Here is a 12,766-nt window from a genome sequence, read left to right on the forward strand (position 1 = left end):
TCCAGGTGGGAGGTTGACCATCTGGCGACTTGGTGCAACCTGAACAACCTGAAGCTCAACGCCCTAAAAACAGTAGAGATGGTTGTGGACAACAGGAAGAACTCAGCCTCTCCTGTCCCCATCACCCTCTGTGACTCTACCATTGACATTGTGGAGTCCTTCCGCTTCCTGGGTACCATCATCTTCCAGGACCTCAAGTGGGAGCCGAACAGCAGCTCCCTCATCAAGAAGGCTCAGCAGAGGATGTACTTCCTACATTCCTACGGCAGCTGAAGAAATTCATCCTGCCAAAGACAATGATGGTGCACTTCTACACCTCCATCATTGAGTCCATCCTCACCTCCTCCATCACCATCTGGTACGCTGCTGCCACTGCTAAGGACAAAGGCAGGCTGCGGCGTGTCATTCGGTCTGCAGAACCCCCCCCCCCGACACTCTTCACACCCCACCTCTGCCTCATCCTGCCACTTTGACACTTTCACTATATGCGTTACATTAACGCTCAGTTTGGACTCTTAGGAAAACAATCAGACTGCACTTAGTATATATAATATAATATCAAAGTAAAACAGACTGTGTACATATATTTATACTGTTTATTCTGTATAGTTTGTATTTTCATTTTTTAATAGATGTGTCTGCACCTACTTCACCAAAACAAATTCCTAGTATGTCTTTGATCATACCTGGCAATAAAACCGTTTCTGATTGTGATTCTGATAGTGAAGGAGGACATGAGAGAGACAGATGCAGAAGACAGGGTTGGATGCAGGAGATCGGTTTGCTGTGGCGACCCCTGCAGGGAAATGCCCAAAGAGAAAGAAGAACTCTACACTCTACAATACTGCATATCATTGGGTCTTTCAAAGCAAATTGGTATTTTAGTTCTGTTAACTACCTTTTAGACTTGAAAATGATGAATTTAAGCATTAAATATGTGAAATTTTCTTCAATACTACTTCAACATTATTTTACTAAAAAGGTCATGGCAGTATGATTAATTAATGGCTATATTTTAGAAAAGGGTTAGGGTTAAAAATTCAAATTGCACAGTGACGATTACAACCAGTAAACCTTTGGAACTTCTCTTGATGTCTTGCAAACTTCATTTTAACTATAGTTTGACATCTTCATTCAAAAACAACCATGTACATGACAATGTTTTCAGCTTTGATGAAAAACAGTATCGTTTAACATTTCTCTATGACATCAAACCATGGTCATTATTAGTGCTTCCAGTGGGATAGACATGCGCAGAGCACCAAGAATGCTGCACGGTGTGTGCGGACAGAGCGAAGTCATCAGTCCAGTCATTTTTATTTTGACAACAACGTGACTAAAGCATCAGCATAGACTTGTCCAACATAGAGCAGCATTGCATGGTTTCATGGAGCGCTGGTCACTAAAGCTGTCACTCACATTCTCCTCCTGTTGTCACTGGCAAGTATGAAGAACTCTTAGTAGGTTAGCATGTACTGTATCAGTCCACATGAAAGTGAGATGGTTGTTTTCCACAGGTTCCAATGGATAGTTGAAAAAGTCCTTCTGCGTCATATGCTCCCAAATGGAATGGGAAATGCTGCTTTGTTCGCAGCGGCTTTTGTCTTTTTTCTTCCTTCTAGAGAAATACAATCCTTGCCAACATTGGAATTGTATCAGTCATGAGGGGCAGACATGAAACATCACATATACACTTATACAGGCTATAAATAGAATAGTGTTCTTCACCCAGTTCACAAGTCCTTCATTTACGACACGCTTCATAGGAGCACCACAGCCACGGCGGCGAGTGCTGCGGCCAACGACAGCATCTCAATGTTTGCACCATTTGTTTCCAGCGAGGTCGTTATAAACGTCCCCGAAGTACTCGCTGCGACTTCAGCGGCTCTTGCCGACGCTTCGGCAAAAGCGTTCATCGCTTCGATGTCCATCTGGTTTCCTGTTGTGGCCACCATCACTCCCAACGCTGCTGCCTCTCTGGAGAACTCTGTGGACACCTGCGCTACCTCCGCCACAGACAGCAATCCTTGGAGTTCAACACGCTCCACGATAGTTCGTGGTGATGCACTTGACAGTAAATCTTCCAACTGTTGTGTCAGATTTGCAGATTCTGTGGCTACTTCTGTGGCAACTGCCAGGGCGTCCGATAGCATTTGCTCTGTTGCTGGGACAGTGGCTGCCATCTGTGCAGCGGTTGCCGCCTTTGTCGCTGTTCTGGCTGAGTCCTCGGCTAATCCTGCCAGCTGCTCTTCCAGGGTCGATCCAGATGTTTGTGCTGCTGTCATGGCAGCATCGGACGCATTTTCAGCTGCTCCGGCTGCTTCGTTTGCTTCAAGCACCGCAAAGTCCGTTGTTTCCTGGCCAGCGGTCAGTGAAGTGGCAGCACTCGCTGCTTCGCTGGCGGCCGTCGATGCGCTCATGGCTGCGGGGATGGCTGATGATGCAGTTGCTGCTGCTGCAGCCGAGGTAGTAGCCGTGGCTGCTGCAGCTGAGGCTGTTAAGCTAGCCACCACTGCTTCTTGGGCCAAATCAAGAAGGGATTGTGTACCAGGACCAGAAAAGCTTTCATTTGCTGTTTGCGTTGTCATTGATGAAGCTCTTGCAGCAGCTTGTGCAGCAGCTTGCGGGTCTGCAGCACTGCTCACCATTTCTGCTAGGATTCCTGTAGATTCAGCAAACAAGGCGACTTCAAGTGCATCCTCAAGTGCTGCCAGCGTTACAACAACCCGAAGGGATAGCACCCGACTAGAGAGCTCTGAGAATAGTTCTGAAGCATTCCTTGCTACGTCCACAACTTCTCTTGCAGCAACATCAAGTTCACCAGGGTTTACCATCGCGGCTTGTCTGGCTGCCATTGCTGCAGCTAACGATTGCAGCGCTAGCTCTTCCTCAATGCTTCCTGGTGCTGAAGCATTTAGGGCTGCAAAAGCAACTGTTTCTGCTGCGTCTGCTGCAGAATTTGCGGCACTTCGAGCTTGTGCTACAGCTGTTTGTGGATCTGCTTGTCCATCTGCAATTAATGCAGCAATTGTAGATGCTTCATCTGCCCTTAGTAGGGCAGCGTTGACTTGGTCCGTTAGATCTGCACCAGTAGCTGCTGCTGCTGAGGCTGCGAGGGCCGTTGCTGCTGCTGCTAAGGAGGCTGCTGCTGAAGCTTCGGCAACTTCTTCATCACTTGTAGGAAGTGCTTCCACAGCCTGTGATACCACCTCTGTGGATTCTCTTGCCAAATCTACGGCATTTTGTACTTGTTCTACGGCTAATGCTGCAGCTAATTCGGCTTCCGTACTTCCTGCGCCTGGTGCCAATGCTTGTTCTGCTGTGTCCAGTGCCTGTAAGGCCTGAGCTGCCGTTTCATTTGCCAGTTCAGCAGCAGTTTCAGCTGACACTAACGCTTCTCTTACAGTGGCCGCTGTTGCTGCTGGAAGGGCTGAGGAATTGAGTAATGCTCTGAGGGCTTGTGCAGCCACTAGAGCCTCTTGGCTGGCATTTCTTGCAGCCTCTATGATAAGTGGTGCGTTGGCTGTTATGTTTCCAGATTCTGTAAGGTTTGCTGCTAAGACTGCAGCATCTGCTGCTGCTCTCGCTGCAGATGATGCATTTGCTGCTGCAATGGATAGTTTATTTGCAAGACTGGCCAAGTCTCCTGTTGCTGCTGCTGCCACTTCTGCGGCTGTTGCTGCAGCCATTTCAGCTTCATTTGCTGCATCTACTGCTGCTTGTGCTGCTGTTGATGCGTTTATTGTGCTTTGTAAAAGAGAACCTGAAGCAGCAGCTGCTGCGTCTGCAGCTGATGAAACATTTCCTGCCGCATTTGTTGCTGAGAATCCACCTGAAGTGGCAGCTGTTGCTGCCACAGCTGCTCCCGTCAATGCTGCTGCTGCTGCTGTGGCTGTTGTGGCTGCTGCAACTGCTGCCTCTGCAATTCTTTGTACTGCTGGAGACACAATCATTACTGTGGTTCCTGGGTCCACAGTGGTGGCAGTAGTGTTGGTGGTGCCTGGGTCCACAGTGGGGGCAGTCGTGTTGGTGGTGCCTGGGTCCACAGTGGTGGCAGTAGTGTTGGTGGTGCCTGGGTCCACAGTGGTGGCAGTAGTGTTGGTGGTGCCTGGGTCCACAGTGGTGGCAGTAGTGTTGGTGGTGCCTGGGTCCACAGTGGTGGCAGTAGTGTTGGTGGTGCCTGGGTCCACAGTGGTGGCAGTAGTGTTGGTGGTGCCTGGGTCCACAGTGGTGGCAGTAGTGTTGGTGGTGCCTGGGTCCACAGTGGTGGCAGTAGTGTTGGTGGTGCCTGGGTCCACAGTGGTGGCAGTAGTGTTGGTGGTGCCTGGGTCCACAGTGGTGGCAGTTGTGTTGGTGGTGCCTGGGTCCACAGTGGTGGCAGTAGTGTTGGTGGTGCCTGGGTCCACAGTGGTGGCAGTAGTGTTGGTGGTGCCTGGGTCCACAGTGGTGGCAGTAGTGTTGGTGGTGCCTGGGTCCACAGTGGTGGCAGTAGTGTTGGTGGTGCCTGGGTCCACAGTGGTGGCAGTAGTGTTGGTGGTGCCTGGGTCCACAGTGGTGGCAGTAGTGTTGGTGGTGCCTGGGTCCACAGTGGTGGCAGTAATGTTGGTGGTGCCTGGGTCCACAGTGGTGGCAGTAGTGTTGGTGGTGCCTGGGTCCACAGTGGTGGCAGTAGTGTTGGTGGTGCCTAGCCTCACAGTGGTGGCAGTAGTGTTAGTAGTGCCTAAACTCATAGTGGTGGCAGTAGTGCCTAGGCTCATAGTGCTGGCAGTGGTGGCGGCAGTGCTGTTGGGTGTGTCTGAGCTCAAGGTAGTGGCAGCGGTGGCGGCAGTGCTGCTGGGGGTGCCTGGGCTCAAGGTAGTGGCAGCAGTGGCGGCAGTGCTGCTGGGGGTGCCTGGGCTCAGGGTAGTGGCAGCGGTGGCGGCAGTGCTGCTGGGGGTGCCTGGGCTCAAGGTAGTGGCAGCGGTGGCGGCAGTGCTGCTGGGGGTGCCTGGGCTCAGGGTAGTGGCAGCGGTGGCGGCAGTGCTGCTGGGGGTGCCTGGGCTCAGGGTAGTGGCAGCGGTGGCGGCAGTGCTGCTGGGGGTGCCTGGGCTCAGGGTAGTGGCAGCGGTGGCGGCAGTGCTGCTGGGGGTGCCTGGGCTCAGGGTAGTGGCAGCGGTGGCGGCAGTGCTGCTGGGGGTGCCTGGGCTCAGGGTAGTGGCAGCGGTGGCGGCAGTGCTGCTGGGGGTGCCTGGGCTCAAGGTAGTGGCAGCGGTGGCGGCAGTGCTGCTGGGGGTGCCTGGGCTCAGGGTAGTGGCAGCGGTGGCGGCAGTGCTGCTTGGGGTGCCTGGGCTCAAGGTAGTGGCAGCAGTAGCGGCAGTGCTGCTGGGGGTGCCTGGGCTCAGGGTAGTGGCAGCGGTGGCGGCAGTGCTGCTGGGGGTGCCTGGGCTCAGGGTAGTGGCAGCGGTGGGGGCAGTGCTGCTGGGGGTGCCTGGGCTCAGGGTAGTGGCAGCGGTGGGGGCAGTGCTGCTGGGGGTGCCTGAGCTCAGGGTAGTGGCAGCGATGGCGCCAGTGCTGCTGGGGGTGCCTGGGGTCAAGGTAGTAGCAGTGCTGGGGAGGTCTATTGTTGTCTCCAGAAGTCGTCTACCAATCCTGGTGTATTCAGATCCTCCCTCAGCAGACTGACTGTTGATGGCTGTTTCCATTGAGAAGTTGGTCAGTGATGGCATTTAGCTGCAGTATATATTGTAGTTGATCGTTGAGATGGCTTACCAATAAGCAGAAAAATAAGAACTGTAGTCTTCTTGGTCATCTTGATGTTTTATGTGCTCTGATGTCCCAAACAAAATGTGATTATTGTCTGTAAAAACAAAAACAAAGCGTATTAGTATTGATAGTGAATTTTTTTAAATACATCTGTTTCTCACCAAATGTAAAATAGGAAAACTGAGATCTTGATCGGTAAACATCAGTCAGTTTAACGTAAGTGTACTTCAAAGAGAAAGTGTTATTATTCACCTTGAGACTCTTTCTCAAAACCTAATTATGAGGTTAGTAAATCAAAATGGTAAGAGCACTGTACAAAAAGCTAGGATGTAGTTTTTGCACATGTGGATCTTAAGAAGAGCTACAATATGCAAAGCAAGAAAGCAGAGTGAGACAAACAAAAAGCACTGAGAAAAGTAATTTCTTCAAGAGAAGAATTTAAGTGAAATAGTCTGTTCATCAGCTGGGATAGGCCCCAGCATACCCACGACCTTGGTGAGGATCAGCGGCATCGAAAATGGATGGATGGATGGATGGATGAATTTTTAATGACAGGTTCCAAACCTTTTTTGTCTCACTCCCCCTTCTTGCTTTTGCATATTGTAGCTGTGTTAAAGCTAACCTCATTAAGGTCCAAATGTGCTTAATACATATTCTAGCAGATTTGGATCAGGTCACATCAGCCCAAGAGCACTGGGGGACGGGCACTACCGCTGACGCCATGATCAAGTGCAGCGGGTCATCGCAGACGTCATCAGCACAGGGATCTCACCACACCAACAACCAACAACGCAGTCCATACCCGTTGTTAGGCCTGGGGAGGAGCCAAAGCAGTGCCGGAGTCAAGCAGGGGGGCTGCTGGTGACAGCTCTAGACTGGCAGCTGAAAGTTGACCCTCAAATTCCCAGAAAACATTGCCATGACCACTCTCAGGCCAGACATGGTCCTGGTGTCAGAAACAACTAGGCAAGTGGTCCTGCTGGAGTTCCCTGGGAAGACCATATGGAAGAGTCCTTTGAGAGGAAGAGGGCCAAGTACGAAGAGCTGGCAGGTCAATGCTGAAGTAGAGGATGGAGGACCCCATGCAACCTCATCGAGGTCGAGTGCAGAAGATTTGTCTCTCATCAGAGCACTCAAGATGTTGGGAGTGAAAGGAGAGCACAACAGACGAGCCATCAAGAACATCACTGAGGCAGCAGAAAATGCATCTAGATGGCTGTGGATCGAGCGGGTAGATCCCTGGGCAACAACTAAAGCACTAAAGGCACAACCGGGACTGATCAACCCGACTGGGTCATCTGGGCAAGGGTATCTGTTGTGAGACCCGAAACACCCAGCGAACCCAGGATACAACACTGATGAAGTTGCACCAAAAGTGTATGCCAGAACTACCCAGGACATGCTAAAGGGACTATGTCTCACAGCTGACTTGGGAACACCTTGGAGTCACCTACTGAGACTACCGCCCCCGTAACCCGAACCCAAATAACCAGAGTTTTTTTTGTTGTTTTTATGTATTTCATTTTTGTCTTGTACTTTTTACCCATTTTATTCCTATTTAGCCCTTTGGTCGGTGGTTGTTGTTTTTAAAGAGTCCCGTACAAACAAAGTTGGCTTGTTGCGTTTTTACAGAAAAACTTGAGAAGAATGTCCCTGCAGTGAAGAGCGTTGATGGACATTGATGGACCGACTCAACGGTGCTCCAAGATCCATGAAAGGACAATTTAAACCCCCCCCCCCACTATAAACCGACTTTAAACTCATCTTAAAGTTGAAGCTGCCTTTGTTCTACAAGACATATGGAGACAAAGTCCAACAATGTCTAAAGGTGGCATGGTCTTCTGCCTCTGTCTAAAGGACAAACACTCTTTTCACAGGAGTTCAAGGAAGAGGAAGGACTCACCTCACCGAGGTCTGTAGTTCCATCCCAGACTGGAGGTTGACTTGACTCTGAATGTCCTGGTCTCTGTCCTGGTCTAAGGTTTATATGCTGCCTTACTAAACAGCATGACGTCACGCCCTCTTGACGGTGACTTAGACCATTTTTTTCAATTAATAATTGATCCTTCGAATGATATGGTTAGGTGTGTAATTAGTAGAAAATCTTGTCAAGCAACATTTTCAATCATCGCTTTCATGAACAATTAAGTGACGCACGTTGAAATGAAATACACACACACACACACACAAGTGTACAGCCTTTTGTCTCCTATTTATTCAGCCACTCCAAACCCCCAACAGCACCCCGGTCAGCTTGACCACTCAGGTGTTTACCTCTCCAGCCAGTGTTAGAAATACTTGGAACTGTTTGGAACAGGGCATGTAGGGAACAGAGGAACGGATGAAAAGAAAAAGATTGAACAGGCAGGACAGGATGTAGGTTAGCCCTAACCCTAACCTTAACCCTAATCCTAACCCTAACCCTAAACGACAATAAGACCAAACCATGTGAAGATACAGTATAAAAGCAAACTATGGTTGTTAGAATAAAATGTAGATAGAATGAATATAGTGTTAGTTATCACCCTTATATCCATTTCAGGAAATGGATGGTAAGTGGCTTGTACGAAGAATTGCGAGTTTGATAAGGTCAGTAAACATACTGTCTTCTTCTACGTCCCTGATGTATAACAGACCTTTCTCTCTCCACTTAATAAATGTAGCGTCAGATTGAGATGGCAAGAAAAGGTGATTGTCGGCTATTGAGGCAAGAGTTGAAGGTTCCTTTAACCCACCATTTTTATGGAATTGATTCCATATTTTCAGCAAGTCAACAACAACAGAGTCGGAGACGTTGTGAATCTTAAGGGGAAGTTGTGCGATCAGAAGAGATTGTAAGGACTACCTAGAAGATTGTCATTCCATTTGAGCTCAGCATGGGCCTGCGGCAGCTCCTCGGTCAATCCAATTAAGGAGCTTATCAATGTTACATGCCCAATAATAGCGAATAAAATTAGGCAGTGCGAGACCGTTCCAAAAGTTCTTGGTGAAGAGGTCCCAGGGGGATGCGGGAACAAACACACCTAAGTAGCGGAACCCCCCAGGTGGTCTGAAATGGGAAGGAAGTGACAAGCATCTTCCTAGAGTTGATGGGGAGGAGATCCCTTTTACTAAAATGTAATTTATGACCCGAGTAGTTGCCGAATTGAGTTCAAATGTCTGAAATGACCGGTATGGCTGTAACAGGGTTTGACACGTACAATATTAGGTCAGCATAGCGGGACAAATTGTGGGTGATATTGTAATACTGGGAATACTGGTAATACTTTCAAATTTTAAAATTGACTTACCCCGTTAGTAAGAATGTGGCCAGTTGGGGAATTACTATAAAGCAATTTTATCCATTTAATGAAATTGGAGCTGAAGCCAAATTTTTCTCGCACAGAGTACAGGAATTCCCATTGGACCCTATCGAATGCCTTCTCTGAGTCCAGTGAGACCACCACTTCGGGTATATCAGGGTTCGGGGAGACAATCACGTTCAAGAGCCGTCTGGTATTAAATGATGAGTTCCGACCGGTCATAAACCCGGTCTGATCCGCAGAGATTATAATCGGTAAGGTCTCTTGAAGGCGTGTGGCCTTCTTTTGGCCAACATTGAAAATAATGACCACATTCCTGGGGATCCTTATCTTTTTTCAACTAAAGGGAGATGTTAGCCGCTAACATAGTTGGGGGTAGTTTGCCAACAGAGTCGGATTCGTTGTAAACGTGAACCAAATGAGGGCATATAAGGTCTGAATATTCTTAGACATAGACATAGACTTTCTTTACTGTCATTGCACAATAACACAGCAGTGAAATTGCCAACGAAATGTCGTTGCCTGGCTCCCGTGTAATAATAAATAATAAATAATAATGTGGAGAATAAATAGATTACATCAAATATGAACAATGTACAGCGTAAACAGTAATTTGTGCAAATAATTGAAATAATTTAGAATTAATAACAATAATTTAAAGTTTTGGTTGTGCGTGTAGGCAGGTGGGGGAAGTAGCTGTCTCTGAACCTGGTCGTCCTACAGCGGATGCTGCAGAGCCTTCTGCCCGATGCCAGGCGAGAAAACAGTCCATGCTGGGGGTGTGTGGGGTCAGAGTAGATCCGACGGGTGTTTGCTATGTCCTTAATGGGGGGGAGCGGGTCCCAATGATCTTCTCCGCTGTCCTCACCACATCCAGTCCGAGGCCTTGCAGCTCCCAGACCAGACGGAGATGCAGCTGGTCAGCAGGCTCTCGATGGTCCCTCTGTAGAAAGTGGTCTGAATATTCTTGATAAAATTCTACGGTGAACCCGTCAGGGCCAGGAGATCTTCCATTTTGTAACTGCCCAATGGCTTCCTTCACCTCCAACCTCCTCCTATTGAGGCTCCCATCTTGCTTGCCGTGTCATTATTGATTTTGGGGTAGCGGTGCCATGGGGTTATGGCCTTCCCAAACGTCTAGTGAATTCTCTGAAGTGTACAATTTTGAATAAAAGTCTAGAAATGTGTCGTTTATCAATTCCCGGATGGTCGTCCCGGATGGTGATTTAATTGTGGGGATCCATCTAGAAAGGATCTAGCTTGGTGGGCAAAAAGCTTGCCAGCCTTGTCTCCGATCTCAAAGTACTGCTGTTTGGTTTTTAGCATCATACTTAGCATCAACTTTGGAGGTCGAGAGAAGATCAAACTCAGACTGGAGTTTAAGACTCAAATTTAGTACTTTTGATTATTTATTATAAGAGGATTCATCTTTTTGAACAAATATATTGTACAATAATTAAGTTATTAATTACGATATGACTTGTATTGTATATTGATTAGAATATTTTGTACACATTGATTAATTTATACTGGTCCTATTTTATATAGGCCAGGTTTAGATGGCGGGTGGGAGGTTGAGTTAGTTTAGTAGAGGGCGGCATACGCCATTGATTTGATGCAACTAGACATCCGTTTTGGAGGCAAACGACCATTATGTTATTTTTTGTTTTCTCTCAGCTGATATCTGGTCGACCCGCGACCTACTAAGAGGGTGCGATTGCCACAGAGTGGTGGTTGTTAGCAGGGGTCATTGGCCCTTTTATTCATTTAATAGTGACGCTTATATAACATTTGGGAGTGTGAAATGTTTAGTTGTGTGGCTTGTAAAATATCAGCTCAAGCACACACGCACACAAACGTGCATTTACGCACTCATTTGCAAGAACACCCATTTAGTTGGAGCACCACACCTAACACATACGTACATTGAATTACTTCTATGTATCCCCACAATTTTTTATCCACATCAATTCTCACACAAGTACTTTTACACACAGCACAATTACACACATACCCTGGAGCATGATCAACTCCCAGCCAGCACTTGACTATCAATCAGGGGTTGTGGAGCAACGACATTCCAATGGGCAAACACCTAATCAGTGTTTGCAAGACGTTGCGTATGATTACCGTCCTCTTACTCTCTGACGAGCCACTCCCTATGGAAGACGATACATAAGGAAGTCGAAGTACTGGAACCAAGTGAAATACCAAAGTTCATCATGGCCAACGGGCAACAAACTAGAGCAATTGGGAAAACCACCCTACTCCTCAGCCTGCAAGACGTTGTTTGGGATCGAGTTGTTTGATTGCTTTTGTTGGCGGGTGGGAGGTTTAGTTCGGGATATAGGCTTTGCAAATTCCTCTGGGATGTTGTTTTTAGCAGCGGTCGTAAGCATCTCGCACTGATAGGCTTCTGTCAGGTTGTTGGAGCATGGAGGTGGTAGACTAGGAACCACAGGTTGGACCACAGATGGGATGCTGATGAAGAATTGTGGATGCTGTGGCCAAAGAAACATATCCAGGATATGTCCCACTGGAAGTGCCGTTGAGCAATATCTACATCTGGGTTGGTGTCGCTGTTCCAACGTGCACAGGGGAAGGTGCTGTTTACCTTTTGTAAGGTTCAAACTCCTGTGACACTTTTAAAAACACTTAAATGCAGAAATACAGAAGAGACAGACAACAATATTCAAAGTTACTCGCAGCGAGGAGAGTGAAACAACATACCCAGTGACATGCCGCTCCACTCTGAATATGCAGTTCACACTCCTCTTTTTATTCTATTTGGGGGTCCCTAGTACATGGTCGTGCAACTCTAAGGGGGGGGGTGGAGAAGGCAGTTGCACGAGCTGAACATCTGCAAGGTTGCTGTTGGCACATCCAGGCACCTCCAGGACCTGGGGGTCGCTGGGGGTCTCTGATCAGGGTGGCGGGAACATTTCTTTTTCAGCACATTCAAACACTCTTTCTATTGTCTAAGCAAATGCATATAAGGGTGATAACTGGCACTATAATACTTGTGTCTACATTTTATTCTAACACCTTTGGATCGTACATGGGTGTCACATCAAGCGTTGAGGCCTAGTCTGCCAGGGAGTCGCCATCAGCATTGGAGCTGCTGTGCCTCTGGTCAGTGTGATGGCTATTGAAGTCGCCGGCATACACAGCAAGAGCTGGGGAGGATGAGGGGAACAGTCTACAAGGAGGTGGTTTGTGAATTATATTGAACATAAAGTGTAAAACAGAACTTAAATATATACAATACTTGTATACACACCCGGTAGTCCAGTTTTCCGGTTTCCGATGGACGCACAACTCAAATGAATGGGACCACACGGTAGCATGTGGAATCTATGGAGTGAGGAGGTAATGTCCAGATGTGCTAGTTGTGAGTGAGAGGGTGGAAGACGAGAGTGGTGAAGGTCCAGGCTCCTGGCCTTGTTTTCTCACGCAAGGAGTGGACTCAATCCCACAGGCAGGGCACCTGGCCTGCAGTTGGGGTCCCTGGCTTCTCTTCCCACGCAACTGAGGAGAGTGAAGTCAGCGCAGCTTATGTAGCTTCTTGCTTAGTGATTGAATGAGTGAACCCAGGTGAGCATGTCATGACATGGTGCCTTCAAGGGCCAAAGAGAGTATGGTTAAAAATGCTGAGGCTAAGGATTTTAACCATGTAACATCCTCCCCCTTTTAACCCTTGCAAGTCCCATTGCAAGCTAACA

The 12,766-nt window shown here is 48.2% G+C and overlaps 1 protein-coding gene across 1 annotated transcript; it reads right to left on the reverse strand.

The window, feature by feature from the left end:
- Positions 1-565: 565 nt before the first annotated feature.
- Positions 566-7,709, reverse strand: LOC131102151 (uncharacterized). Its single transcript, XM_078792203.1, has 3 exons — positions 7,646-7,709; positions 5,749-5,836; positions 566-5,671 (listed from the first exon to the last, which is right to left on the reverse strand). The coding sequence occupies exons 2-3, from the start codon at positions 5,786-5,788 to the stop codon at positions 1,761-1,763; spliced, it is 3,951 nt and encodes a 1,316-aa protein (XP_078648329.1). The 5' UTR covers positions 5,789-5,836; positions 7,646-7,709; the 3' UTR covers positions 566-1,760.
- Positions 7,710-12,766: the final 5,057 nt, after the last annotated feature.

Source organism: Doryrhamphus excisus, linkage group LG7 (genome assembly GCF_037039965.1).
Source record: "Doryrhamphus excisus strain RoL-2023G ecotype Guam linkage group LG7, RoL_Dexc_Guam_v1.1, whole genome shotgun sequence".
NCBI classification, from domain to species: domain Eukaryota; kingdom Metazoa; phylum Chordata; class Actinopteri; order Syngnathiformes; family Syngnathidae; genus Doryrhamphus; species Doryrhamphus excisus.